Here is a 27,640-nt window from a genome sequence, read left to right as displayed (position 1 = left end):
CAGTATGTACTGTGACAAGGAGGATAATGTTTCTGTCTCCTCATTCTACGGTCTTCCCCTTGGCTGTAAATGTATGCTTTACTCTGTCAAGTCGTAAAACTGTTTGCCGTTTACATTTCCTGTAATTTTAATGGATTTCATAACTACAACAAAGACAAAAGCCACTATAAGATGTAACCACGGTACATTTCCATAAAAAGCCCAAAAGCTGTCTGTAAAATGTCAATGCACTCCCTAACAGAAATGTTTTCAGGATAAGATTTTAAAAAAAATTACCTTGCTGACAATCTGATGTGAAAATATTCTATTCATTTCATAGCAGTTAATTTATAAATAATACATAAATAAAGTATAAATAAAGTATCAATTATTATTAAAAATGTGTTTTAGTTCAATAAAGTGTTTGAAATTGAAATAAAAAAGATAAAGATTTACAAATAAATGTAAATATTTAAACCACTAGTCACACTAGTTGTAGATCATCTGTGTTAGTTGTTGAAGTCCTGCAATTATGATTTAATGGCTACATGCACCATATGTATAGTTTATGCCTTTATCCATCAACAGTGTACAAAGATTATGATTAAAATGGAAAATTTCCCATTAAGATGCTGACTTGATATTTTGGTCATACTCTGACAACAGCAGGCTTGACAAAACACATATTTGTTTTAAAAATGATCATGAAGATTCAGAACCAAACTAGCCTCCTCACCAGACCTTTCAATATCACACTCTAGAATGTAACAACACTGCAAACTCATGTCAAAACAAAAGCACCATAACCTTCATCCCTTCTCCTAAAATATCAGCATAAATCCTCATCATAACACACACTGCAGCTGTGCTGGTATCTCTGTCTTCCTTCCCTCACTGGATATCTATCCCTTAGCCCATCACCATGACGATGGGAGCCAGTTCCATGGATACAGTCACTAGGCAACGAGCGGCATCACCATCAGCAGCAGCAGCAGGAACAGCAGTGTCCTGTCACAGCTTAAGTGGAAGAGCAGCAAAAAGCCCCAAAACAACACTCCAACTATGCCTGCATGCAGGCTTGCTGTCTGAAGGGGAAGTGCTAATGCATTTATCTTGTCCAGGATCCAAAGCCTTGTGCATTTCACTCCGCTCTGGAATGCAAAACATCACGCAAATCATCTTGAGTTGGAAGGAGGTGGAAAGGATTTATAAAATAAGGTTTGTAAAACAGTGTGTTTTAATAGTTTCAGATGGTACGTTTGCATCACCAGATTTTTAATAAAAGCTTCATAAAGGATGAAGCACAACTGATAATTAGACAAATATAACTCAGCAAACCTAAAACAAAAGCTTCTATTTTAAGGGCATCAATGTTTATAATTATTTTGTGTTTATTTAGAGTCAGAGACAACAGTTTATATCTGCAAAATAACTTTTTTGAAATAAAAACTAACTTAATGTTTTAACAATTTCTTAATGATTTTTTTTTTATTCTGTCAAAGATATTTGAGGAGATCTGTTCTTAGAAGAGAAATTAAATGATAATACATTCTGAAAACCCAAGTTTGTGTCAAACATTATTTCTTTAGTCCATTTTTCTGGTTTTGTTTGTTTGTTGACAGACAACAGAATGACTTCTATAGAACAAAACTTTTAATTTTTGGTAAAGACACTTGTTCCAAAATGAATCTCAGCCAAGTGCATATTGAGTTATTGTTGACTGTTAAGACCAATCAGCTTGTGGTGCAATACTGTATTACACAGAAAGCTCAATATGAGATGCTCCATCATCTTTGTATTAATATTTTTTTTCTTAAATCAATATTTTTCTTGAATTTAGCAAAGAAATTATTGATTTATGCATTCTTGGAAAAACTCTACTGGGAGGCTGAAGTTAACGCAAAAAAAGTTACTTTTGTGTAATGATTGAAAGATTACTTTTATTGATTCAATTAATATCATACTTTGTGGTTGCTGATATGATGCATAGTCGATATTGGTTAATTTTTAACGACACGATTCGATCTAATTCATTCAGCTTCAGGACATCCTAAGCCAAAAAATTCAACCGGTGCTACTCAGAGATAAATACGATTCATTGATGTTGATTAATCAATAGACCCCTTTATAAAAGGATTTTTTTTAACACATTAAAACATTTGTTTTATCCCTAATAAAAAAGTCAAGATGCTACATGAAAGGAAAGGAAGAAAAATTCTTTGTACCCTTAATGTAATAAAAAAAGGACATTTAAAAGATGGCACACTGAAGAGGAATTTCCTGTGTATTCATACAAACAACTATATATTTCTAATTCACAGAGACATGCAGATGCATGCGGAACAATCCATGTCCAAAGATGACAAATAGGACAACTCCTCCCTGAGTGTTTGCAAAATTATACAAAGTAAGGCTATTAAGTGGGAATCCAAATCCCTCCGGAAAAGCAAATTATTAATGGTCATCGTTAGAGCAACACAGAATGAAAGACTTTGAAATATTTTTGCATTGAAGATTGATATTTAACATTCTCTTTGATGCTCCTTTTTCATGCACGCCTCAGTGCAATCTAATATGTGGCATAAAGAAGAGCACCCAACACTATACAGCATCCACTTTAACTGGAGCGATTAAGATTCAGATAATATAAAATGTTTAAGTGCAGCAGTGAAGCATTGGGGCTGGATGGTTAAAACGCCTGTGTCATTACAAGCTTGTAACAGGTGTGACAGGCTGATACAGACAAATAATGGGACGGGTGGGGGAATAAGCCAAAAAACATGCGGCTGGTGGATTTAACAGGTGTGTGCATGTAGATAATGCATGAACGCAGGGCGCTGTGACAGCAGAGCAGCCTGGGGTTACATGTCAAGATGGGGAGGCACTGCATCATATATCATTGTCCCCCCTGCTGCAGATATAGTTGTTTCATGTGATCATAGCTTGAAAAGGTCCGAGGATGAAGGTTCGTAAAGCGATGAATGGCTTTCTTTTTTGGTGCAAGAATACAATAAAAAAAAAAAATTAAAGCACTGCAAATGTAGGGGCAACATTGATCCATCTTTTCCTCTAAATTGTTGCATTTAAAAATCACAATATGCTGCTTTAACCCTTAAGAGTGCAATTCAGAGAAAAGAAGACATTTTGTTCTTCATTAAGAGCTGATTGAATGAGGAAAACCGTTTGACAGAGCTGCCTTACGTTGTAAAGCCGAGTAGTTATCCATCTGTTAGGATGCTGGGAGGGGGGATCCGATTCCTTTAGAAAAAAAATGCAATCTCTCTGGTGGCCCCTGTGGATTCCGAAGCATCAAGCAGGATCAGGCTACCGGGACGAACCGAGCCGGTGTGAAACAGGTACCCGCATCTTTAGTCCCCCGGGGAGCAAGAGATGAGCGCATCTACGGGAGATTCATGTCTCCTGATTTAAATCCAAGTAGTCATACGCGAAGCCTCCACTCCAAACTCCTCGGTCCACGAACGGCGAAGCTGCGGGGAAACGAAGGGAACATTGTCCGTGAAAACCCCGCTGCACGTCCAGGAGGACCGTCTCCTCCCATCTGTCCCCCGCGGAGAAAAAGAAGAGAGGGAGGGATGAAGATGCAACCGGGACGCCAGAGCAGGTGCGTTTGCGCGTGCGCACCAATAACCGTGTTATGAGTTCATGGGAGAGAGGGATGAATATTTCATCTGTGCGGGTGTTGTTTAATGAAGACGGAGCCTGTCTTTTAGGGCCGCTGCCATGCTGCTTCTTTCATCTCTCTTGAGGTTTTTTTCTTCTTTCAAACCAAAATAGCCCAGTTTTGACAGCTCAATTTATGAGAAGATGTTTGCACGAGCTGCTCGAGTTATTAATAACCTGAAGTATGAAGCAAAATCTCCTCTAGGAACATTTTACACGCAGTATCATTAAACAGATGTAAAAAAAAATGTATGTTTTTGAAACCAGAGGAAAAGGAGGGGAAAAGCTATTTTAGCAAACAAAATAGAAATTTGTGCACACAATACCAATTTTAAGGAGCAATTTATGATGAGGCTGCTATATTTTTTACCTTTATGTTAAGGGTTCCGTAGATGTAATTCCAAAAAAGAGAGAAACAATATAGAACACATAACATTCACTGCCTTTCATAATCTAGTTAAACCAGGTGTTTCGAAATTTCTCGCTGATGTTTTCTGTCCGTTTCCTGTAACCCCTTTTCTGTCCCTTTTTCTAAATGTCTCGCCTTTTGCCAGACCACAGCTGAAAATATTGTTCTTCCATCTTGCCGGGATAAATAAAGGTTAAAAGCAGTATATACAAATATTAAAAATCATCTTATTGCAACAAAGAATAATTTAAAAATCCAAAAGTAAGTGTTATTGCATGATGACTGCATGTACATTTGCATTTTTATTTGTGATCTTATATGGTTAACCATTGTCTGTTTAAGATGGAGCACGAAGACTATATTGTTTATAGTTTTTGCATAACTGAATATGTACAAGCATTTTTTGTATGATATTTTCTTCTTATCTGACTGTTTTCATATACTTTCCATGTGATCCATGCACTGCTACCATGTTAAAGAAAGAAACAGTCCAGATTATGACTTCTGTGTTTAACAAATGAGTCCTATGAGGAACTATCATAAAGGTGAACTTTATATAGTGCAAAAATATCTCTGAAGTATTGAGTGACCGAGATTTCTGTTTAAATCAGTGGTGATAAAGGGTTAATGTGTTTTTATCAAAAGTTAAAAAAGACACACCAGCAGTGGGTGAATACAGATTTTTCTTGCAAGGATCAGATGTTATTCTAAAGACTCAAAAGCCCACAAAACACAGAAATGTGCAGCATTTGTTCTTGTCTTTTGTTGTTTTCCACAATATTTTGTCTAAGTGTTCCGGTTTTCTTGTAAAAACGTTTTTGAAAACACCATCAATACACTGTCAATTTAGTAATAGGTGATTATAAAATAGCCTTATCAGCTCAGTGCAAGCCTGTTTTGTTTGAGCATGTGATGTATGAGGCGTATCCTCACCTGATTCAAGATTCAAGAAGATTTATTTGTCATTGTCAGTGAAATAACGAAAATACGTTTGGAGCATCAACAACAGCCACTCAGTTCAATTCACCAAATAAATACCCAATAAATAAATAAATAACCAAAGTGCAGAATCAGTACAAAAGGGAATACAGCAAAGACTAAACATGAAAAGAAAAAAACATATAAATGAGAAAATAAGACATTCAGTGTACACGAGATCTTAAATTAGTTGCAGCTTGGTTTTGGGGTGCAGCAATGCAAAGTTCAGTTTCACAGTGTGCTCAGATGAGGAGATGGGAGGGGGGGCAGTTGCTCGGATACTGACCGAGATAAAGTCTAATTACCTGCATCTTTGAGCAAGATAAGATACATAGAGTCACAGGAGTTTAACTTTTTAAAGGTTAAAGTCACAGTAATTGTGGAGGTATGGGTTTGAACCCCCTCCCAATTCAAAAGCTTAATGCCTTTTCAGAGTTGTTGGTATTGGATTGATTGCCACGGTTTCCCGTCAGAGGGAGGAAAATGTAGGACATTGAGGTGGCTTACTTGAAGAAATTGTTTTGTTTTTTTATAAACACGATTCATTAATTTCTACTCCCACAGAGAAAAAAAATCCATTTAGCTCAAAAGTTCTCCACAGTTATAAGTGATCTCTAACTCATTATTGTTCTTTGTTAATAAACCCAAAATACCCCTTAAGGGAAAAGTCGTGTCTGTATTTAACCCAGACTTGCCAAGCAGTGAAAACAGAGAAAGAAGATCCGACATTTGGGTGGGAACCAGGAAAAAAAACCTTGATGTAGCACAGAGTCTGATATCCTCTGTAAATATTGAACGACAGATTGCCAGATGGCATCAAACAAGCTCAGCTGTTTTTCTAATATGTATAATCCCTTCCATCTCAATAGAATTGACAAGACGGTGAAGCCAAATTTTTATGTTGACAGTGTTTTTACCCTTCTGCATTTTTGGCAGGATTTTCTGCAGTTTGGACCCTTCAAAGATCTACTCAACGTCCTCGTGCCCAAAACTGTCCACTGAAGAAAAAAAGATCGTCTTCCAAGAAGACGCAACGCTCCAAGTGATACGGCTGCATCAGACCACCAAACACGTAAAGGATGTGGAAATGTTATAAGGCACAAATTAAAAATAAATGAAATGTAAAAAAGAAAAGAGGGAAATAATGTTTATTGTGGCTTAAAATGACCCCCCTAACAGGGTGGTTCTCCTTCACTTTGCTGTAACAGTGACACACTGTCCTCCCCGGTGCCAGTTGGCTTTACCTAGACGGAGCTTCAGTCATACCCAGATGGCAGTGCTGGGATTCTCCAAGACTGCCCGAATTTAAGGAGAAACTAGGAGTACAGGGGAAGCTGTCACTGTATCACACTGCAAGTCATTCTTCTCTCTGATAGCCTGCAGATTGATTGCCGCCTCATCACATTCAGGTTCAAATCAGCGTCAACAACATCTCACTTCTAGGGCTGAAATGTCCTTCAAACAAAAGTGAGCATAGTCTTTTTCGCTCAGGGATCATATTTGTTGCCTGGCAACAACAATTGACAAATTTAGAAGGCTTTGGGCAATTAATTGCCTTTGCAAAGACTTTTTACAGTCTATTATTAAACTCTGGACACAAGAACATTAAAAAATAGATTTGTTATAAACAAAATAATATCTATATAATGTGTTATAATAGCCATTGCATTTTTTTCATGAGAAAAAAAAACTGCTGACTTTATCAAAATAAAGAACATTTCTCATGCTGTAAGATTTGCAGTCTAACTCTTTTTTAATACGTTAAGTATTCATAATAGTCTTTGCTGAAAGCAATGAGACACAAGCCTAACAATGATTTAAAATCAATACAAATAGACTTCCTTTATTTTTATTTTGTGTTGTATTACAGCAAACAGCCGCATGTGGTTACTGTTAATTCATTTTGCAATGTAATATGAGCTGCAAAATAATAAAACTATAAGATGTGATTAGATTCCTTTGATTTACCAAATTATTAGAATTTAATGATGACAAGACCAGCAGTCTGGTCAAATATGAGGCTGTTAACTGAGGGAAATCAAAGGAAAGTAAAATGGGTCATGCTTATCAGTGGTTGTCAAAGGAAAAAAAGAAAGATCAAAAGGTCGAGTCGAGGTTCAAGCTTTAGTGAAAGTTCAGATCTGAACTTTAGCTGTATTCAGATCCATGTAAACTTCAGTAATCATAAGATCTGTTGGGAAGGATCCAAAGCTTATGCCTGTATCTGCATTTATTTGTCACTATGGATGTTTAGAACTTGTGGTTGAAGGGCAGTCTAGCTCTGATGATGTCCTCCAACTGCAGAAAATATTGCAGAAATGAACTTTACATTATGCAATATCCATCATTAAACAGGGGGGTCCTTTAAGAGTGAACTCAGTGTTTTCATGGGTGTGCTGTTCACATTCACAGTATTTTTCTCTTACACCTAAGAGGTGACCGGTAAAAACCCAAAACAATCTGTCTCCACTGGGTATGTTCAGTAGAACAGTTTAGGTCAAGAGTATTTCCTCAAGAGCACTTGGGGGGTGCTGTAAGGACTGCTTGCTGCTGATTACCAAGATCAGGTATGTTTTTCCCTCAGAAATGGTGACATCTGCCTGCTAATCAGCATCAAGCAATGCAGGAGGGTTGGGCTGACCTGCTCAAGAGGACCACAGCAGTGTCACAAGGAAAAAGCAAACACCCAGATTAAATCTCGTCAGAACCAGAACTTGAGGTCCATGTTGAAAAGTAGAACTTTATCAACAATTCTGAAGGCTGGTTGAACTTCCAGAGCTCCCTGAAGAACCACTGTGTTTTTATCTCCATTGCTGACTCTAAATAGGGCAGCTCCTCTTTGTTTAAAGTGTGTTGAGTTACAGGTTGTTCTGATCACAACATTGGTAAAAAAAAAAAAAAAACAGTCATCTGCAAATTTGAGTATATTAAAGTTATTGAATATTCTAGCTTTGCCAAAGAAACTTTCTAATTTTGTTTTGGGTGTTGCTATATAAGCATTGGTTTTTATAGTGAACTTTTGTTCATCTAAAGTTAGAAATCATTCTTTTCTTTAAATCTGGCCAAATGATGAGTTTAAATCTGATTAAGTTTATTTCTTTTTCACGTGGTTGATTTAACAGTGAAACCAGTCTCTAAGATGGTTACCGGTAAACTGAGCTATTATAGTTTAATACACGGACATCCTAAGAAAGAAGTGTCCTCAGCACACACATGTGCGCACACACACTCACACACACACACACGTGAGCACCACTGCCTCCCATAGAGTAGAAAATAGTATTAGGTGGGACTCTGCAGGTAGCAAGACATCATGCAGTGAAGTAACAGTTTAGTACAGAGCTAACAAAAAGATTGGTGCCATTAAATCCATGAAGCTTCAAATTTGAGTTTTTGTAGATCGACACTAAGTAAATGTTGCCAAGCAACCAATATAATTTAAGATGGTAAGAGGAGCTTAGGCCAAAATTATTTGGCAACACAAATCTGCAAGGAGAACAAAAAAGAAGAGAAAAAACATTTTTAGATAATATCCGGTTGTCAGGTTTGCATTGTCGAGAAAATCTAACCCAAGTAGAGATAATTGACCAAAGTTCAAATGAAGGTCTGCACCAGTGATGTTTATGGAAGTAATGCAGACACTACAAGCCATTTGTGGGTCATCTCGTTTCTACAAAATGTACTGTTTTTAAAATATTACTGAGAATCAGATTTATTTTATGAAAGCACATTGATTGCTTTACATTTATATAAACAATCTGTTTTTTAAAACTTTTATCTTTCATGCAGTCTAAAACCTCCTTTATCACTGTCTTTTAAAAAAAAAACTCCTATCAATAATCATCTGTAGCTTGGAGAAATTCCCTTTCTGCAGTCATTTTCAGTTCCACTTTTACTTATCACATAAATATCAAGAGAGATGGTTTTCCATTTTGTGACGAATGCTCAATGGTTGTCTGTCGCTTAACTTAATCAATTACTAACATACAGTAACAAAAAGCAACACTAATGTTTTGCATGCACATGTACATAAATTAACGTTAGGTCAAGTGGTTGATTAAAAATAAAAAAAAGGTAACGATAATCTGCTGTGTGGATAACAATTCTACTAGGTGTGAGCATGAGACTAAAGCCTGGATGTAGCAAAAATACAAATGACTAAACAGGATAAACAAAAAGCAGCATCTAAAAATAAATAAATAAATAATGACTTTACCAACTGTCTTATTTTAGAAGTAGCCGTAACAGGAATACTGATCCCTGGTTTAAAAAGGGCCTTGCTGATTAATTAATGCCCAATGATCGCTATGTCAAGACTTTTGTATAAGAGTCTTTCAGAGCAGCTCAGGTGTTTCCAAACAGTTCACTTTTCCCCCAAATTCCATGTTCTCGATGTGTGAAAGTATCAATTGTTCTACCTCAATCAATAAAGACACCAAATGCAGCAGGTCTGGGGATTCCCCTGCATTACCGATTCATTAGTTCCCAAAGATATTAAATAAATGTCTGCTTTATATAAAATTATGCACCTGAATGAGAACCACTTTTCCAAAGATGAGTTGTTACGAGTTTCTTCCCTGCATGGAATTTTTTTTTATTCCCTTGCAGATCTGACTCATTTTAAAAGCCACCTGAGAGCCTGCCTTCTTTAAATCAATGAATCAAAATCAATATAAAAAGAGCAGCTTTAAACTCTCTGGAGCAGTAAGACTGTCTGGGTTTTAAAAGGAACAATGTCTTATGATAGGATTAAGATTTGGAAAATTAGAGCAGGGAAATATAAAACAAGTTTAAGTTTTAGACAAAAAACAAAACAAATGCCAAGGAAGATCAAAATTTAAGAATATCTAAGTTTATGTTCCAGATATTTCAAAATACACTGAGCAAATGAAAACGTAACTTGACACATTACAATTTCTTCCTTCTGGCTATTGGAGAAGCAATGCAAGAATGAAACCAAGCTTGAATTTTGTAGAATCTCCTACCATCTTTTATAGATATTGTAGCAGCTGCTCTGTCGCGTAGGTCAGGTGGAGCAAAACTCAACTATTCTGACTAGCGAGGTATGATTAAATATTATTTAGCCACATGAAAAGACTTTCAATAAATTATTGATATAAGCACATGTCTTATTCATCTATGTTGATTCCATCAAAGTTGCAGCCTATGTCTTAAAAGACTTAAAGGCATATAAACCAGCTCCCTTATCACTGTGTTTTTGAAATAAGAGAAAGGCTATTAGAGAACAGATGAAACATCTTCAATAATAATAGATAAACCAAACCCAGTGTTTATACGTACTGTTATGGAAATATTTTTTTTGGCTTTTGAAATAGTTGAGCACAACAGAATGTTTATTATTACACATGAGCATCATGCAATTACCTAGTCTGTTGCTGTGATGATCTAAGAATAAAACTGTAAATGATTAAAGTGAAAATGAGACATTAAAGATGAGAGTTGTCTTCCTGCCAAGATAAAACATCCCCTGGTTACCATGGAAACACACTTTTATCAGTCTGCACTTGTTTTGTTTTTTCTTTTTTGGGCAAAAATCTGCTGCCTGCAAAGCTGTCTTTAGCACAAGCAATGGATTTTTTTTTTTAAACTTTGTTCTCAGTTTTTGTGAGATTCTCAGAGAGCCATTAGCTGTGGGAGGAAACCTAGTCTCAGATTGATCCCACTGAGATGACTAATTCACTAGTTTGGTCAGCTGATCAGAAGGCTGAATGACTCACTAGTGATGGAGGGACAGCACTGACAAAAGTGGGGGAATACATGAGATGACATGTTTAGTACAAAGCGGCCGTTTAAATGACAATTAGTGTTATTAGTGATAAAAAAGCCATTTTAAATAAATACAGGCTAAAATTTAATATTTTCCAGTCACTAATGCTGTAAAACTGAGACCTGCACCACAAGCTCTCTCAGAAGACAAAACATTGTCATTTTATTTTAATTTTCTGTCTGTAAATTCACATTTCCTCATTATTCTCTCTGCCCCTTTCAATACAGGTCTCCATACAGCATTGTGCCTTATAAGGGGTTTTGTGAATGAATGTTGCTAGGAAACTGCAGTGTGTAAACTTGATTCTAGCAATTTAGTGTGATTGAAAAAGATGCAGCCAAAGAAGTTACACATATACCATGTTATGCTGTTTGAAAGGACTGACTGTTTTTTCATCGCTGCTACTGTCAATATTAGCTTGAAGGGTGTGTGATAGTTATAACATTTTTAATCTAAGGTTCCTAAATTTCAGTTTTGTAGAGAGTTTTAATTTTGTTTAGAGTTGGTGGAATTTTCTCACTCACTTCTCACACAGACTAATCAAGTTCATCATCTGTTTTATGACCTACAAGTGTGTACCTTAAGAAAACATGGAACAAAATAATTTTGGTATTTCTAAATCTGAAGTGATATTGAGTTCACAGAAAGACAACCCATAGTTTGAACTACTGTGAAATACTTATTATTCATCGCAGCAATCTGCATGTCTCTTATAACCAAACTCCTACCTTCCATTTGGAATGCAAACTAAAAAAAATCCAAATGGTGCAGTTACTTAAAAGTCCACTGGAGGCAGGTTGCAAAATGGGATCATGATCTATTGACTCTTTTGTTAAGTGAAATTTTACACCAAAAAAATAAAATAAATACAGTGGCCCTTCCTTTAGCGGTTCACCTTTTAAGGTCTCACTGTATCACTGATTTTTATAATTTAATTTTGCCTGCTTTTTTTCATTTTATTTATTTTTGTTGTACCGCACACTGTTCTGCATCCTGATTGGCTGCAGACCATTATCAACTTCTTTCTTGCTGTGTCAATTGAATGCACTTCAGCTTGCCAAATCTATATGAATCTTCGATTGCGATCAGATCTCTGTTATCATACTAAAACACTGGACTGAACTTTGAGAGCTCAAACAAGAAAGAAAAGTGTAAAAAATTGTCATGTCTGTCTGAGAAAAGTGTTTTAAGTGTGTAGTGAGGGGTTCTGCTGCCCCAAAACATCTGCAATCCTACTTTGTGGATTTCACCTGTCGCAGGGTATTTTTAGAACATAACTACCCCAATAAGCAAGGGACCATTGTATTTACAGTCTAGTTTCAAGGACCTTTTCAAGATATCTGTTTGTTTTGTGGGGGGCTGTGGTGCAGAAGTATTGCGATCATCCTCTGGTTGGAAGATCACAGGTTCGGTTCGCCTTTGCCTGCCCATGTGTTAAACTGTCCTTGAACAAAACACTGAACCCCACATCGCTCCTGGTGGTTACAGGCTGGCACTAATGTTGGGCATTAGAAGTGCCACCAGTGATCAGATTTGTGCATTTTTGGAGGTGGTGAATTTTGATTGGCTATTGAACCCAAAATAACTTTGGTCATCCAAATGCCAAATGTCCTTCCCACTTCCGATTTCATTTTTTCCCCATGAAAAATCCACTGGATGATTCCAGAGACGAGCTGTCAGGTCTATTGCATGTCTATGCTTACAACAAACTATTCCACCAACTGTAGTCTCCAAAGATCTGCTACAAATGTGAATGATACAATACTGGATTCAGGAACACTGAAGCAGAAAGGAAAAACACTTTTTTAAAAGCAAGAATGATATTGGTCAAAAAGCAAGATTATGAGACTTAAATGTAAGTCCATTAAATCATGCTAGTGGTTTCCTACCAACACACTTTCAAAACTTTAGAGGGAAACCTTTTTTGCCCGGTGGAATAGAAGCAAAGCAAAAAGCAAATAAAAAAGGATGTTTTGGTTTTGTTTATTTTTTCTAATAATATCATAATTATTCCTTGTGTTAAAGAATAATGATATGTTTTTGAGGAATAGAAGCTTGCTTGGTAAAATATCTGGTGGATTAAATAAAAAAACATTTCAAAAAAATCCTCAGAATCATAATCTGAAAGTATTTACCTCAAAAGCAAAAACCAAGCAAGTGATCTCATTCTTTGCATTATTATTATTGTTTACTGTATGTATGAGTTAACTCTTGAAGATGCATTATGAACAGACTACATAGTAGCTTAGTGAACCCAACAAACTCCAAGCCTAACAGCGACGCTCTTCTCAGGCCTATCTACAAGTTTTACCAACAAGCAAATGATTACACTTCCAACCAGATACAGTGAAGGTTTAGTGGGTAAGAGACACACTTGCCTAATATTCCAAAGAAGCCACTGATTGCTACCACAAAGTTAGTTAGAAGAAACCTGGCTTTATAGCTGGTGGAGAATCACTCACAATCTCTCATTAGACAGGGATAGATGGAAGTATAACCAAAAAAAAATTTGGCCTGCTCCAAGTATAATGTTAAGAATGAGCAAACAAGTTGTGACGTAAAGCCACATAAACATTTTTTACTCTATTGCTTTATTTTAAATTTGTTTTTCTTCATTTGAAATGAAAAATAAAAATAAATCATCAGGTATATAAAGAAATAAATAATTACAAAAATGTCTATTTATCGCTCTTTTGGGATTGTCTTGATGTCAAAAAATGATGATTAAAGGTCATTCAAAATCACATACCAAGCAACTAGCAAATAAACAATTAAGAAAACTATAAAGCAACAGCTGGAATAGATTTTCTTTCAAGAGCTTATCCACATTGATAACAGATGCTGGTTATCACCTCCAACCAGCTGCAACTGGCATCACATTGTCAAACCTTTAAGGTTCATTTTAAAATTGCAATAAAACATGATGTGGGGGAGGGATAACAAAAGAGATGCTAAGAGAAAATGTTTTACTTGACTGTCCTTTAAAGGGAATAATGAAATCCTGTGTGGCAGTGAGACCCAAATGGAGCAATGCACGATAACCCTTAATGTGTGATATAGCTCATGTCACTTTAATTTTATATTTCATAGGCCATTTCCCACTGGAAAATGTCCTACTTTCCTTCTCCTGTTTGGATGATCCATTCCTAAAGTGCTTGTTGTGCTTGTTCCTGTCTCTGCAGATGCCTCATGGAGCTGCATACTTGGCTTAATTGGGCCTCAGATGGACTGGAGAGTTGGAATACTCTTGGGTTAGTTATCCAGGAGCAGGTGGTCATTGACATATTCCCAAAAACCCTTTTGAGATGCATCGATGCACACCTGACAGGCAGCTGCTGTACAACTGTTCTGAAATTTTTTTGCCTATATAAATTTTTGATGAGAGCAAACTGAACAAGGTTACTGATCAGAAATGGACATAATCATCCTCAAGAAACATACACAACAAATCAACAAAAAGTTGTCTTTACAATGTTCTGCCGCAGTTTTGGGAAACTATTCTCCGGTAACACATCTTTTGTGGAAAAGCCCTGCAGTGGATGCAAAATAAAATAAAATAACAGAAGAACTGCAGAGCTGTTCAGTTAATAACCATGGACACTGATCAATCAGAATTAAGAATCATCACATTCAAAACTCACAATTGGGATTGTCTCTTGATGTTCTACTGTTCAATCTGTACTTCCTGTACCTTTTGAGTAATAGAAGCACTCCTCCTGAATGTGTGGAAAATCTTGCGCTAGACTTCAGCCCACTCCTTTAAATCTGCCTTCAACCAGCCTGAACATTTTCTGAGACAAAAGAAGTTTCACCAATGCACAGGGAAAGGGAATGCGAGTATCAAAAGAGAACAAGAAAGCATGTGTAGTCTACCACATAAATGGGATTCAAAGATCATTTTAAAAAGATTTTTTTTACATTATGTAGTTTCTGAAGTTTTGTTGAGGCGTAGAATAAAGTCCTTCAATATATCACATCACTTCAAAGTTGTTTGAATTTATCTTTGGTCTAAAGTAAATTGAGAACTGTATAATTTAAACACAACTTTATTACAAACAGAACAAGTGACACAATGTGAGGTTATTTTGATCAAATTCATGGCCAGTAAATCATCCCCTTATTAAGGAGGTAGCTTTGCAACAAATCCAGGTTCATATTTTGTTTATGAAGGTTTAGTCTTTGAAATAGCACAAACATAAAAACCTTTACTGCAGGGTTTCTGTTGAGTATAAATAAAACGCATCCACTGATGCCAGGCATTAATACTTTGAAACTAGTCAAAAACACACTTGATCAACACAATAAGTCACAGCAGTGTTTCTCATAAGCAGCAAAGCAAACATACTCATGAGTTTCATCAGGTAATATTTTACATGCATGTTTCACATCCTCCTTGTGGATTGTTGGGTTCATCAAAGAATTTCTTCCATCAGGGGATCAGAATCTGAACCTAGGGGCAATTTAGAATCACCAAATCATCTATTAGGCATGGTTTTGGACTGTGGGAGGAAGCAGGAGAGCCTCCATGCATGAGAACATGCAAAATCCACATAGAAAAACATAGAAAAACCCCAGACGGGATTCGAACTAGAGCCTTCTAACTGTGAGGCGAGACAACTAACCACTTCACCGCCTTTGCAGCACATCCACAATGTACTTTAGAAGAAATGTGCAAAAATAATTGAGGTGATTTAAAGAAAATGGGAGGAGAATATGAATTATTAAGTCATACACACAAACTCATGGAACTATGTTCAAAATTTGTTTTACAATTTTTGGTCATGTTTAATATTAATCTGTAACACTGTTGCAGGATGTAACAGAATCAGAATCAGATGATCATTTTGCAGTGCACTATGAAATTAATTGATATTATTGAAATTAATAAATTCATTAACTTATCTCACAACAAAACAAAAAACAAAGATTGTGGGTTTACTTTCAATATTCTGCTGGTTTGCTAAATTGATCAGCAGTCACATGATGGAGATCTGTACACATCCCCTCAAACTTTGTGTCCCATTTTTTGTCTTTCACACTCTCTTCTTGCCTCCTCTCCCTCTCACTTGCGTCAGCACTTCTATCTGCTGATGAATATATGAATGAGATTAAGAATGAGATACTCTCCTCTCTACCCAGCACATAACCCGCTCTATTCACCGACAAATGTTATTCTATAGCTTTTTTTTATTTAAGTGCAAATTCACCAACTATGTGAGATCCTAAATACTCTTGTTTCCAATAAAATACAAAATAAATAGATTTTAGAGACGTTGTAGAATCAAGAAAAAAGAAAGGCACAGAAAATCTTTTGTTCTGTCAAATAGATAATGTTGTTAACAAGCAATTTTTACCTAGAGCAACAAACCACAATGTTTACAATGCAAATTCCACTGCACACAGGGATAAAAGGGTGGATGAAAGATTAGAGGGAACACTGGAAGGGTGGATGGAAGCAAGGTTTGACAGCTCTAACAGACGAAAAGAAAAGAGATTTGAGGAGCCTCTGTGAAGTGGGGGACCTTAAAGTCTGCCCTCCTTCTCTCCTCGTCAGTCTCTTTAATTTCCTTTGCTTCCATTCTTTTTTCAATCTCTTTTCTCATTTTGCCATAGTCTCTCTGTTTCTATGGCGACCATTCGCGTAACTCGTAGAGGAAGAAAAAATACCTGAGGGGAGTAAACAATGACAGCTGACGAGCAAATAGAAAGAAAAAAAAGAAAAGACGGACCAGGCCAGGGAAATGCCGTTATTTCTCATTTCTGTTTGGCTACTGCGGATCTTGACAAATTTAGGATTATTACACAGCTTTCACCTCTCTCAATATTAGATCCAAGGTGAAAGGTGCTAAAAGCACTTAAGCTGGCAACAGAGAAAGGAACAAAAACCTAAATTATTTACACATTTTATCTCAATTTTTATGAAACCACTGAGGTGCAAAAAGTTGTATTTTTGTTTAGAGTTCAGGGCAACTTTTAGTTAGTCCACTTCTGCATGTGCTGATATGTAACTTTTAATATTTTAACAGCACTCCCCTCTATACATTTAAGTCTATAAGATGAAAACTATAATCAGTTGTGTGTGTGCATCAAGGTGTGCTTTAGTCTAGTTTTTACCACATATTTCTCATAGATATGCTAAAATTACATTTTAGCTGCTTTAACTGTAGACATGATTCAATAAATCTTCATCCATCTCAGAACAATTGAACACCAAAGTAACTACAGTGTAGGCTGGGCTCCAAGACTGATTTCACATAAATAAAAAGATCTTTAAATTGAAAAAAAACATCAACTAATATATATAGTTTCCACTAAAGAATTTTTTTTCAAACTATACAAACTGGCCACTTTAGGTACACCTGTTCAACTGTGGTTAATACAAATTTCTGATCAGCCAATCACATGGGAAAAACTCAGTGCATTTAGCCATATAGACAAGGTCAAGATGATCTGCTGCAGTTCAAACCACCAAACATCAGAAAGGGGAAGAAAGGGGATTGAAATTACTTGGTTGTTGGTGCTAAACGAGTTGGTTTGAGGATTTCAGAGACTGCTGATCTACTGGAATTTTCACCCACAACCATTTCTAGGGTTTACAGAGAATGGTCTGAAAAAGAGAAAATTTCCAGTGAGCGGCAGTTCTGTGGGCAAAAAAGCCATGTTGATCCCAGAGGTCAGAGGAGAACAGCCAGACTGGTTTGAGCTGATCGAAAGGCAACAGTAACACAAATAGTTACAACCGAGGTTTGCAGAAGAGCAGCTCTGAACGCACAACAAGTCCAACCTTGAGGCAGATGGGCTACAGCAGCAGAAGACCACACCATGTGTCACTTCTGTCAAGAACAGAAAACTGAAGCTACAATTCACACAGGCTCACCAAAACTGGACAATAGAAGACTGCAAAATGTTGCCTGATCTGACGAGTCTCCATTTCTGCCGCCACATTCCTGTGGTAGGGTTCAAATTTGGGGTCAACAACATGAAAGCATGGATCCCTCCTTGCCTTGTGTCAATAGCTGCGTTTACATGGACAAAGTAATCGGAAAGAACGCCTGATCGGAAGAGAAAAAATGCGTCATGTAAACACACCGTTCAGACTCGTTCGGATCAAAATTTCTTTCCAATCGAAGTTGGTGGGTTATGCCGTTTGTTCATCGGATCGTGTTGCATGTACACGGTTTATTCCGATCGTGTGTCACTACTGCGCTGGTTTACGTCACGCATAGAAGGTGAGGTGCTTCAGAGAAAGCTTTTAAGCACAGACGGGACTGACCGGCTGCTCCACGCGAGTGAATCGTGTCTGTGAGCAGAGCAGCCGGACTTATAGCTCTGTGTTTGCGGACAGGGGTGTGGTGCTTTGTTACGTGTGCGCTCCGGGGGGGGGGGCTTCCCACCCGCCTCTCTGGGTTATTGACTGCCGGACTCAGGAGAACTGTGTGTCCAAGCAGAGCTTGGGCAGCCAGCTCACACAGCGGCTTTGGGGCGGTTTGTGAGCTTTTCAAAGCAGAAATGCCACTCAGTCCTTAGAAACAAACAATCACGTGGATTTGTGTTTCCAGTCGTTTTCCGACAAAATAAAGACTGATGTTATTACCACATATTTAAGTGCAGCCAGGATGCAGATTGCAGTATTTCATGCATGGATTTTGTGTTCATCAAACAAGGCTAATGTTGTTAGCCTGTGTTAGCCTCTCCTAACCCTGGCTTCTTCTGGCTCCGTTCTTCCACAAAAAAAAGCACTGACCAAACGGAGTAAAAATAAAATGATGAGCAAACAGGCGCTTCATAATATTGTAATATTGTAACGATCCGGCCGGACCGTCACTTAAGCGGGGTAGCGAAAGCCAAACTGCTCGTGAGGATGTTGAGGAGGTTTCTTTGGAGAGCTGTCCGTGCCCCATACACCGCACGACCCCGGACAGTCTCAGGTTGGAAGAAACAGTGAAAGAGGCAATATCTACTTTTGAGCAACAAGCCCGTTTATTCCAGCACCCACACACAGCCCCAACAGCATGGAGGTCACTTCAGTTCACAACCCTCTTACTCAAAGTTTCATCCTAAAACTCCCCACTTCCCATGAGCCTTAGGGGCTCAGGGCAGGGCTAACCCCCAGGTTGCTACACTTCCCCCACCTTAGAGGGTTATTGTCCCCTCAACCCTCCCATAGCTGCAGAACTGAACACCACAACACAACAGTATGCACATCACTTCAGTTTCCAACCCTCTGACTCAAGGTTTCATCCTAAAACTCCCCGCTTCCCATGAGCCTTAGGGGCTAACCCCCAGGTTGCTAAACTATTCATTACATTAATAAAAGCACATTCAGAAGATCGTCTCGTATATTACCGAGCTGCTGCATAAATGTATGTGGCAGCTCACTTTGTTTACAGCGGGACTCATTTCCTCTTCCTGTATTTTCAATACTACTGCGCATGCCCAAATGACTGACCGAAAGTGTGACCACGTGAACGTTTGTTCTAATCAGAAAAAGTTTTTCTGGGCCCATGTACACGGCTGAATTTTAATCCGACCATTGATCCGATCAAGATATTTTGCCCATGTAACCGCGGCTAGTGATTCAGGCTGGTGGTGGTGGTGTAAAGGTGTGGGGTACATTTTCTTGGCACACTTAAGGCCCCTTAGTAACAAATGACCATGCTCACAACACCACAGCGTACCTGAGTATTTTTGCTGAACCTGACCATCCCTTTATTACCACAGTGAATTAATCCTCTCATGGCTACTTCCAGCAGGATAAGACTGGTTTCTTGAGCATGGCAAGGAGTTCACTGGAGTTCAATTGCCTCCACAGTCACCAGATCTCAACCCAATAAAGAACCTTTGGGATGTGGTGGAACTGGAGATTGGCATCATGGATGTGCAGCAGAAAAATCTGCAGCAACTGTGTGATGCTATCATGCCAATATGGACCAAACTCTTTGAGAAATGTTTCCTGCACCTTGTTGAATCTATGACACCAAAGATTAATGCAAGCCTGAAGGCAAAAGGGGGTCCTGCCCGGTACTAGTAAGTTGTGCCTAATTAAGTAGCTGGTTAGTATAGAGTTCAATAGTGGTAAAGTTGTTTTATATTTTTGTAAACAAAATCTCAAGACATAATTTTGGTTTTGCTCCTGGACGCGTTAGTATTAGCCCTGTTTTTTCTGCAGCATGCTTTTCTTTTGTGCCCTCACACTGGCAAATTCATTTTTTATCCTATTCAAAAGGTAACGTCATTGAAGTGTAAGCCACTTCCAAATAAAATGGTCTGGATCCTGCTGTTCCTGCACATTTTTATACATCATCAATACAAAAACAATTTAGATGTTAATGCAGACCATCATTATAATAACACTGAAATTTTGATTTGAGATGCATTTTGAAAAACCTCTTATTTAAAAACTGAAAGGATAAAAAATAAAGTAAGTGTAGCTTGTTTATGGTATCATCGTGCTCATCTAAAATACAGATTCAGTCATGAATTATTCCACTAGATCAAACAATATATGCCTCTGCAGCAGATTCAGGCTGATTTACAAACTCTAAAACTGCAGCTTGACTGATGCTGCATGCAGCGGCGCGTCCTGTGTCGTGGAGAAAGCCTAAATTGCTTTCTGAAGTGGGATTAAAAAAGGATTTTCTCATTCTGATGTTTCTGTAATGTGCCTCCTGGAGTGAGTCATAAAGGACTTTTTCATAAAAGCTATTAACTCTGTTCATTTGAGCTCAGATGGAATTTTCTGTCCCTTTGCTGCATCTGCTGCACTTACTGGGACTTTGTACAATTGTTTGCTGCTTTGCTGTCTTCTTCTAAAAGAGAGTTCCTAAAAAAGACCGTCTTGAAAACAAGCAATCAAAAGAAAATGTAAATATCACATATTTTAAAAGCAGTGGTCTCACATTGAAACAACACTCTTTAGCATAAAAAACAGCATAGCCCTGCTGCTAAGACCCCTACTGCGTCCTTAAGGGGAATACCCATTTCGCAAATGGTGATATAATTGCATGTTTGAGTATGTTTTTCAAGCAAAGCTAATAAAAAGAAAATAAGTAAATTACATAATATATGATCATGCCAGCTGCTTGGATTAATTCTATTTGTAATGCTGAAGGAACTGGAACACAGTAATCTCACATGTAACTGCATTAAAGGTCTTGTCAATATTAAAAAAATAAATAAAATAATGCAACATCAACTATGTCCTATTTTACACATTTATGAGACTATCATGATGAATGACTTTCTGAGGATGTTTGTTATTTACTTGTTGAAATGTTTTAAATACTGTCATTGAAAAGGCATTTGCAAAAATTTCATATCAAAATGTTTAGATACATTTTTTTCAAGTTGTGTATTTGCATTTTTTTCACAGTTTTAAGGCTTTTTTGTGGACTGAAACCTTAAAACAAAAACAAAAAACACTTTAAGAATAAAAGGTGATTAATATAACTTTATTAGTCTGGCTATTTTGCATTTTGCAGCACTCAATCTTATTTCAATGTTGCATCACACATAATCAAAATGTATTGGTATAGGTGGACATTTCTTTTTAGAGAAAGAGAAAATGCTCACATGCCCAGAGGAACTAGTGAAAAGGCAATCCTTGTTGTATCCATGCATGTTTTATGAACCCTAGCACAAATCTGAAAAGGTATAAGAATTTGGAGCCAGTGACTGGATAGAACACATCTTGCAGGTGTACTTATTTCAGCGGTTAATCAAAAGTACAGTAAAACAAAAGCTTTTTCAGAAAGAAATCACAAGGTCTTGGGATTGCCACAAGTTTGTTTCCTTTCTCAAAACAAACACTCTTAGAGGGGCCTGCCACAAAACTTGGTTTCCTCTTTTTCATCCAAAAGGTATCAGCTGAAGTGTTCAGGACCAGTAATTCTACTAGAAGTTCCTCCTGTATTATTCAATTTCTGTACCTTTTCTTTTTTTAAATGGCAATATTGCCTTCTGACATTTACTTATTCCTTCATCTGATTATGATTTTTGGAAGTTGCTTCAAACATAAAAAAATATCAGGAAATGTAACAGTTTTTATAAAAGTCTGAGCTTTGTCATTGTTTTGGCATCTCCTTCTTTTCCTTTTTGTTTTCACTTTCAGCAGGAAGAGATTTTGTTACTGTCCATAGACCTCAACGACTCATTGATCTCTGACTAGTGTCCATGAATGGAAATAGATCTGTTCGGAAGTTTGTTGTGTTGGATTTGGTTTGTATCATTATTTATTTCTTTGTTTTTACCACAAATAACTATTTTGCTTCCCTCAGTGTCTTCCGTGGCCACCCAGGTCCAACATGGACACATTTCTTCTTTTTTTGTAAAATAAAATATAGAAAGTATGGTAAAAATGTATTGTCTACAGTAGCAACTGAAAAATTTGTAGTTCACTGAAAGACAATCGCTCTGCAATACACTGACAACCTGTTAGGGGTGTACCCTGACTTTGCTCAACAGCTGGATTGGCTCCAGCAACCCCATAGCCCCAAATGGTATTCAGCGGGATCTGAAGATGGATAGATGGAAGGTTGAAAGGGAATTGCTGTCTGCAAACATCACTGCAGCAGACTAGTGTCAATCAAGAAATTGTTCCAGCGTTACAAAAACAGGCAACCCTGAAACCCTCTGCAGATGTGTAAATGTCAAACAAGTCAATGTTCAGGGTGTTTAGGAAATTTGTTATGTAAATAGAATTAGTTCATTATTGTCCTTCTGCTAGAAATGTTTAAGCCAGATTTAACTTCACCTCCTAAACAATCTTAAATTGTAATCATCATAAATATTTCTATGAATGTTGGAACAGCTATGCAGTATTCTCAAAGAGTTGGAGGTCAGCTTGATGTTTCTCCTTGGGACAGACAATATTGGGAAACTCTTTGGGGGAAAACAGAGGAAGAAATAAGGCCTTCAAAGATAAATATACTATAGACGCCAGACAGGGTTTCCCGGATAGGTCTGAGATGCATCCTAGTGGCTGATACAACCATGCTTGTCAAACTGAGCCCTACTTTTCCTGGCTTGGCAATCAGATATATGTAGGATGGGTTTCCATGGCAATGAAAGACAGAAAAACCCAAGAGGAGAAAGAAAGATATAGATAGACAAAAGGAAAGAAAAAGGCAGTTTAGGTTGACCCATACTTGTGAAAAATATCCACACATGCAAAGAGCAAAAGATGAAAAAGTTCTTGTTAGGACTATATCCATTAGTGTGCACCATTATGTGTGACTCCCATTTAGGTTAAGGTTAAGTTAAAGCATCAGGAAAAGAGACCCGGTTTACTAAAAGTGAAAGCTGAACACAATCTATGATAATGACTAAAACATAACAGTTGGAGCAGCTTTGAAACAGTTTTCAGCCTCACTGAACCTGCAAAGAACCTGAACGATCACATCAGAAAGCTTTGATCTTCACAAAACGGACCTTCCACCTTATTCTTTCATCCACTTCTTGGCTTTGGAGGGAACTCCAAAACCACACAGAGACCAAGATACCATCCCATTCTCTTCTCTCACACACCATCATCTTCCACAACAAAGGGACAATTTTGAAAAGTTGCTTACAGTAACAAATTAATCCTACCCGATCTACCAAGACTCTGGTGGGAAAAAAGGCTTCGTTCTCCGTCTGTCACCCCAGATATCAATGATGGGTGGAACTTCTGTTCCCAGGTGACGGTCTGTGGTTGGTCAGGTTCATCTCTGCCTCCTTGTAACTCCACTCATGAGGCCTGTGTGCAAGCCCTTATGGGAATTGTGCTGTACTGAACATTTTTGGGGTTGCTTTTTTTCGCTTTTGATAAATTCCACAGCTCTGCCTGCAGGTCCAGTTGTTCCTACACAAAAAAAGAACAAGAAAAGAGGGAGTTAATTAGTTCAAATATAAAGTCGCTTTTAAAAGATTTTTGAAGCAAATGTGTGCTAGTTGGCTGGTTAGCTAGTTTTTAGTTGCTACTCCCATCAAAAACAAACCCCTGTTTGTTTTTACACATTTTAGGTTGTTGAATTCTTCAAAATGTATTGCATGCGTTTAATGATTTTTTTTTCCTTGTCCTTTAAAGGCATGCTCAGAACAACCTGACAGATTCAATGTGATGTTGGAAATATGGAAATATTTGACACCATTACTTAGTTAGGCGTACCCTGCGTATTGACTTTCAAAAGACCCAGATTCAAATCTTAGAGATTGCAGCATAAAGCAGTCAAAAAGTGATTAGAGGAGAGATGGCCTGTTCAGCTGGACTTTTGAGATCACGAGATTGGTTTAAATCAACTTGAATTTCACTCCTTTCCTTCTTTTATTATTTATTTTTGTTCTACACAGGGTTTGCCAGTTGCTGTGGCAGGGTGATTAGCCTCCATGTCCATCTTCAGAGCAGCAGCCTGCTGTGCTTCACCTGGATTGGCCCACAAATGTAATAGAATATGTCCAATAAACCTACTTTCATTATCTAAAATGAGTCCTGTTGGGGGCTGCTTCCACTACACAACAGTCCTAATAATCTAATGCAATTAAGACGGCTGCCAGTTTGAGGGTATTATTATCCAAAAGAAGTACTGCCTGATAACAAAAGCAGTATTTAAAAAAATAAAAACAGCCAGTGCAGAGGGCAAGTGCATGAAATAAATGTGTACTCTGCACCAACAGTCACAACTCAGAGGAGGATTTCTAATGAACTCTTGTCGCCGTGCAGAAACTGTGTTCTAGAAAACAATACAAGGTTCTTTGATTTTGGCTAAAAATGGCTTGATCATCATCGAAAAAACCACTGGAAAGCTTTTACAATAGATAAAAAGTCAATCAGTGTCAGACTTTTAGTGATATCAGTTCAACAATTTCAGTTTATACAACAAGTAGTCCACAATAAATGACTGACAATTTGATAGACATACCGGTGTATAATTGTTGGACTGGATTATCTCCTTGCACTTTAGACACAATTTTATTTTTTCAAAGGAGACAAGGAAAGGGAGCAACAGACTACTTTTTTCTTTTAATTTGCCAAATTCAAATGTGTTTTTAATTTCTGGGTCATTTCACTGGGTCAAAAAACAAACTCAAGGTTTGAGAATAGCTTCCATCCAACCACTTTTTGCTACAGCACACATGATTAAAAATGACTACATGGCCTCAACACTAATTGGTACAGCATTCTTCCTTGTTCATGGGCAGTTCATTAATCCACAGTGTACTTAAATGAACTGATAGCAGTGCTCAGCGATGTAAAAATGAAAATTTCATTGCCAGTAAAATAGAAGAAAAGTCAAACTAATGAGATAATAGAGACACTGGCAGTGTGCGGCTAGTCAGATTTGTCTTGCATCCAGCCTAATGACATTCAACGGATCATTATGCCACACAGATGCAGCCGGGTCAATTTGGAGGTTTTGTGATGGGGACAGAGGCCTGTAATGATTTGGCAGCAACAAAAAACTTTTCAGGCCTTTCTGTGCTGATCAAGTGAGAGTACATTAAAACTGATCACTATAAATCTCTGGGGATTATTTATTGTCTATCACGCTGAACACAGTGACATCTAGTGGAGGTGATTGCAGTTTTCAATAAAATGTGGTTTGCATCACCCCATCTTGGAGTTTGTTTGGCGTTGCAGTGACTTCGTAACATAATCAGACACATGAAAGAACAGGTGGAGAAGCAGATGACTTCTACGTTTTGCTGTATTTATGTAAACAGAGAGACCTCAAAAAAGCAAATGAATGATAATGTAGAGTTTTAGTTGTCTTTTTTCATTCAGTCCAGTTTGAGATTTTTTGGCTTTTCTTTATTATGGGTTAGCTTTTTCCGTAACATGATCACACCAGATCGGAGTTTCCGATTTGTACAATTTTATCATTTTAAATTCATGTTTTCATCCTAGATTTAACCCAAAATAACCCATGGTGACATCATCATCATGTTAAAGAAAAATATCTGAAGTGAGTTCTGTAGTCCACTTGATTTGTGGTATGTCCCACATAATTTTCATTTCAAGATAAATTGGGTCTGGGGTCCTTATGGGTTAAGTTACTGTCCCACTTTTTTTTTTAAGTTTTTGAAAAGCTACATTTTTATTTTTTTTAACTTTTTTAAATGTAGGTCCAGCTTTTTTTTAACTCCTTGATGCAAACATGCATCGAACTACTTTGGCTCCAAACTTAACTTAAATTAAACACTTAATAAAAGTGTCTAAAATAAATTTTACATCTATCATTATTTAACTCTGTGATGAAAAAAAACACCCCAAATCACTGATCTAGCATAAGATGGATCATGTAAAAGCGTTTGATCGTCCTGCGTCCTACTGAAGCAATGGTGTATTTTATTCAGCAGCAAGTCCAGAGACTTGCAAGTTAGCGATCAGAGGCAGCATTGCCAGCCTTACTGGGCGGTTTCCAGCTCAATAGAGCGGTTTTATTCTGACTGAAGGAAAAAAAATGCTTTTGGTCGATGGACATATTTTGCGTGGGTTTGGATCGGTTCGGGAGCTTTTAGTTCCTGGTTGAAACACGTTTCAAGCTGGAAAGTGTGGTCTGGTGAGAGACTGATGACACGCAGTGCTTTACCTGCCGTCTTCCTCACCTGTCGTCATGAGATGTAAAGTACGGAGCCCGTGTCCTGACATTAGCAAAAATATATATATCTCATTCCCAGAAATTAATATCTTGTTTGCGCGAAATAATATTTCTTTCCCACAAGATAATATTCAGTTCCCACGAAATACTATTTCATTCCCTCGAAATAATTAGGTTGTGCTAACGAAATAGTATCTTGTTCCCACAAGATAATATTCCGTTCCCACACATTAATTAATTTGTCCGAACAGAGTAATTATTTACGTCATAAGTCATTCATAAACACGGATTGCTGTTTCTCCTACTGGACATAGTTTCTAGCTTCATAAATATGGATGTGAGCAATAGTTGGATTTACAGCAGATACTTTCACATTCCTGTCTGTCTGTGTCTCATTACATTGCATTGAAGACACGGAGGATGTTTAGAGATCAGATTTATTTATTTTAAAAAGCTAATAATATCACATAAAATACCTGTTTTTGTTCCTTTCTGACATTGCTGTCTCATCAAAACTGAAAAGTGAGCAGTTGTTTTTAATATGAACATCTTGTCATTTCATCTTATACTCCTCTACTGTTATAAAACTCTCTGCCATGAAAAAAAAGGGAATTTTATAAATGCTGACTCCAGTGCCTATACCATCTGTTTTTTATTAGGAGAAAAACAAAACATTATCTACTCTTGGAGTAAAAGCTGCATGTTGTCTGTAAAATAATTGTTGCTAGAAACTTTTTTTTTAAATTCAAGACCAATTGCCTCGCATAGTCAATGTCAGCAAACATGGGTGTTTACAATCTCATTTAAACATAATCACTTTGGTTTTTCCTCCCTTCCCTCAAATGACCTCTTTCTCTCAATCCCTCCATCTCCTGAATCCTGGCAAACTGAGTGGGAGCGAAGGGTGAATTAATAAAGGACCAAAAGTAGAGCACAACTCCCTGAGGTCCGTCTTTTCTGGGACCCACACACATTGGACAGACATTGAGACACACACAAAAGCAAATCAGAATAATAAAATGTTTGCACACATTCTCCCACACACATAAAAGGTACAGGGTATGCAATTCAGTTGAAATGACGGGATGCAGAAAGATAACAGGCCATATGTGCTAGCATGGAAGTTAGAGGACTAAGAGAAAAAGGGAAGTGGGTGGAAGAAAGGGAGGAAAAAAAAGTAAGACGAGAAATTACACTTAAAATGTTTGACAATCTTTTACTTAATCA

General features: G+C 37.4%; 1 protein-coding gene across 21 annotated transcripts in view; it reads right to left on the bottom strand.

Annotated features, from left to right (window-relative positions):
- Positions 1 to 27,640, bottom strand: part of lrrc7 (leucine rich repeat containing 7) — a 126,461-nt gene that overhangs the window by 71,626 nt on the left and 27,195 nt on the right. For 12 of the 21 annotated variants that reach the window (XM_020702497.3, XM_020702502.3, XM_020702504.3 and 9 more), the window contains exon 1: positions 3,181 to 3,636. The exons of 1 other annotated variant lie outside the window; for it this stretch is intronic. In XM_020702497.3, the coding sequence (XP_020558156.1) occupies positions 3,181 to 3,205 (25 nt within the window). In that variant the 5' untranslated portion in view covers positions 3,206 to 3,636. Of the gene's footprint in view, positions 1 to 3,180; positions 3,637 to 23,404; positions 23,677 to 27,640 lie in introns of those variants that run through there. 8 more of the 21 variants (XM_078946041.1, XM_020702499.3, XM_078946039.1 and 5 more) reach the window with 3 other exon arrangements.

This window comes from Oryzias latipes, chromosome 4 (genome assembly GCF_053564925.1).
Source record: "Oryzias latipes strain Hd-rR chromosome 4, Olatipes_Hd-rR_3.1".
In the NCBI taxonomy this organism is placed as follows: Eukaryota; Metazoa; Chordata; class Actinopteri; order Beloniformes; family Adrianichthyidae; genus Oryzias; species Oryzias latipes.
This window is presented reverse-complemented; position numbering and strand designations above follow the sequence as displayed.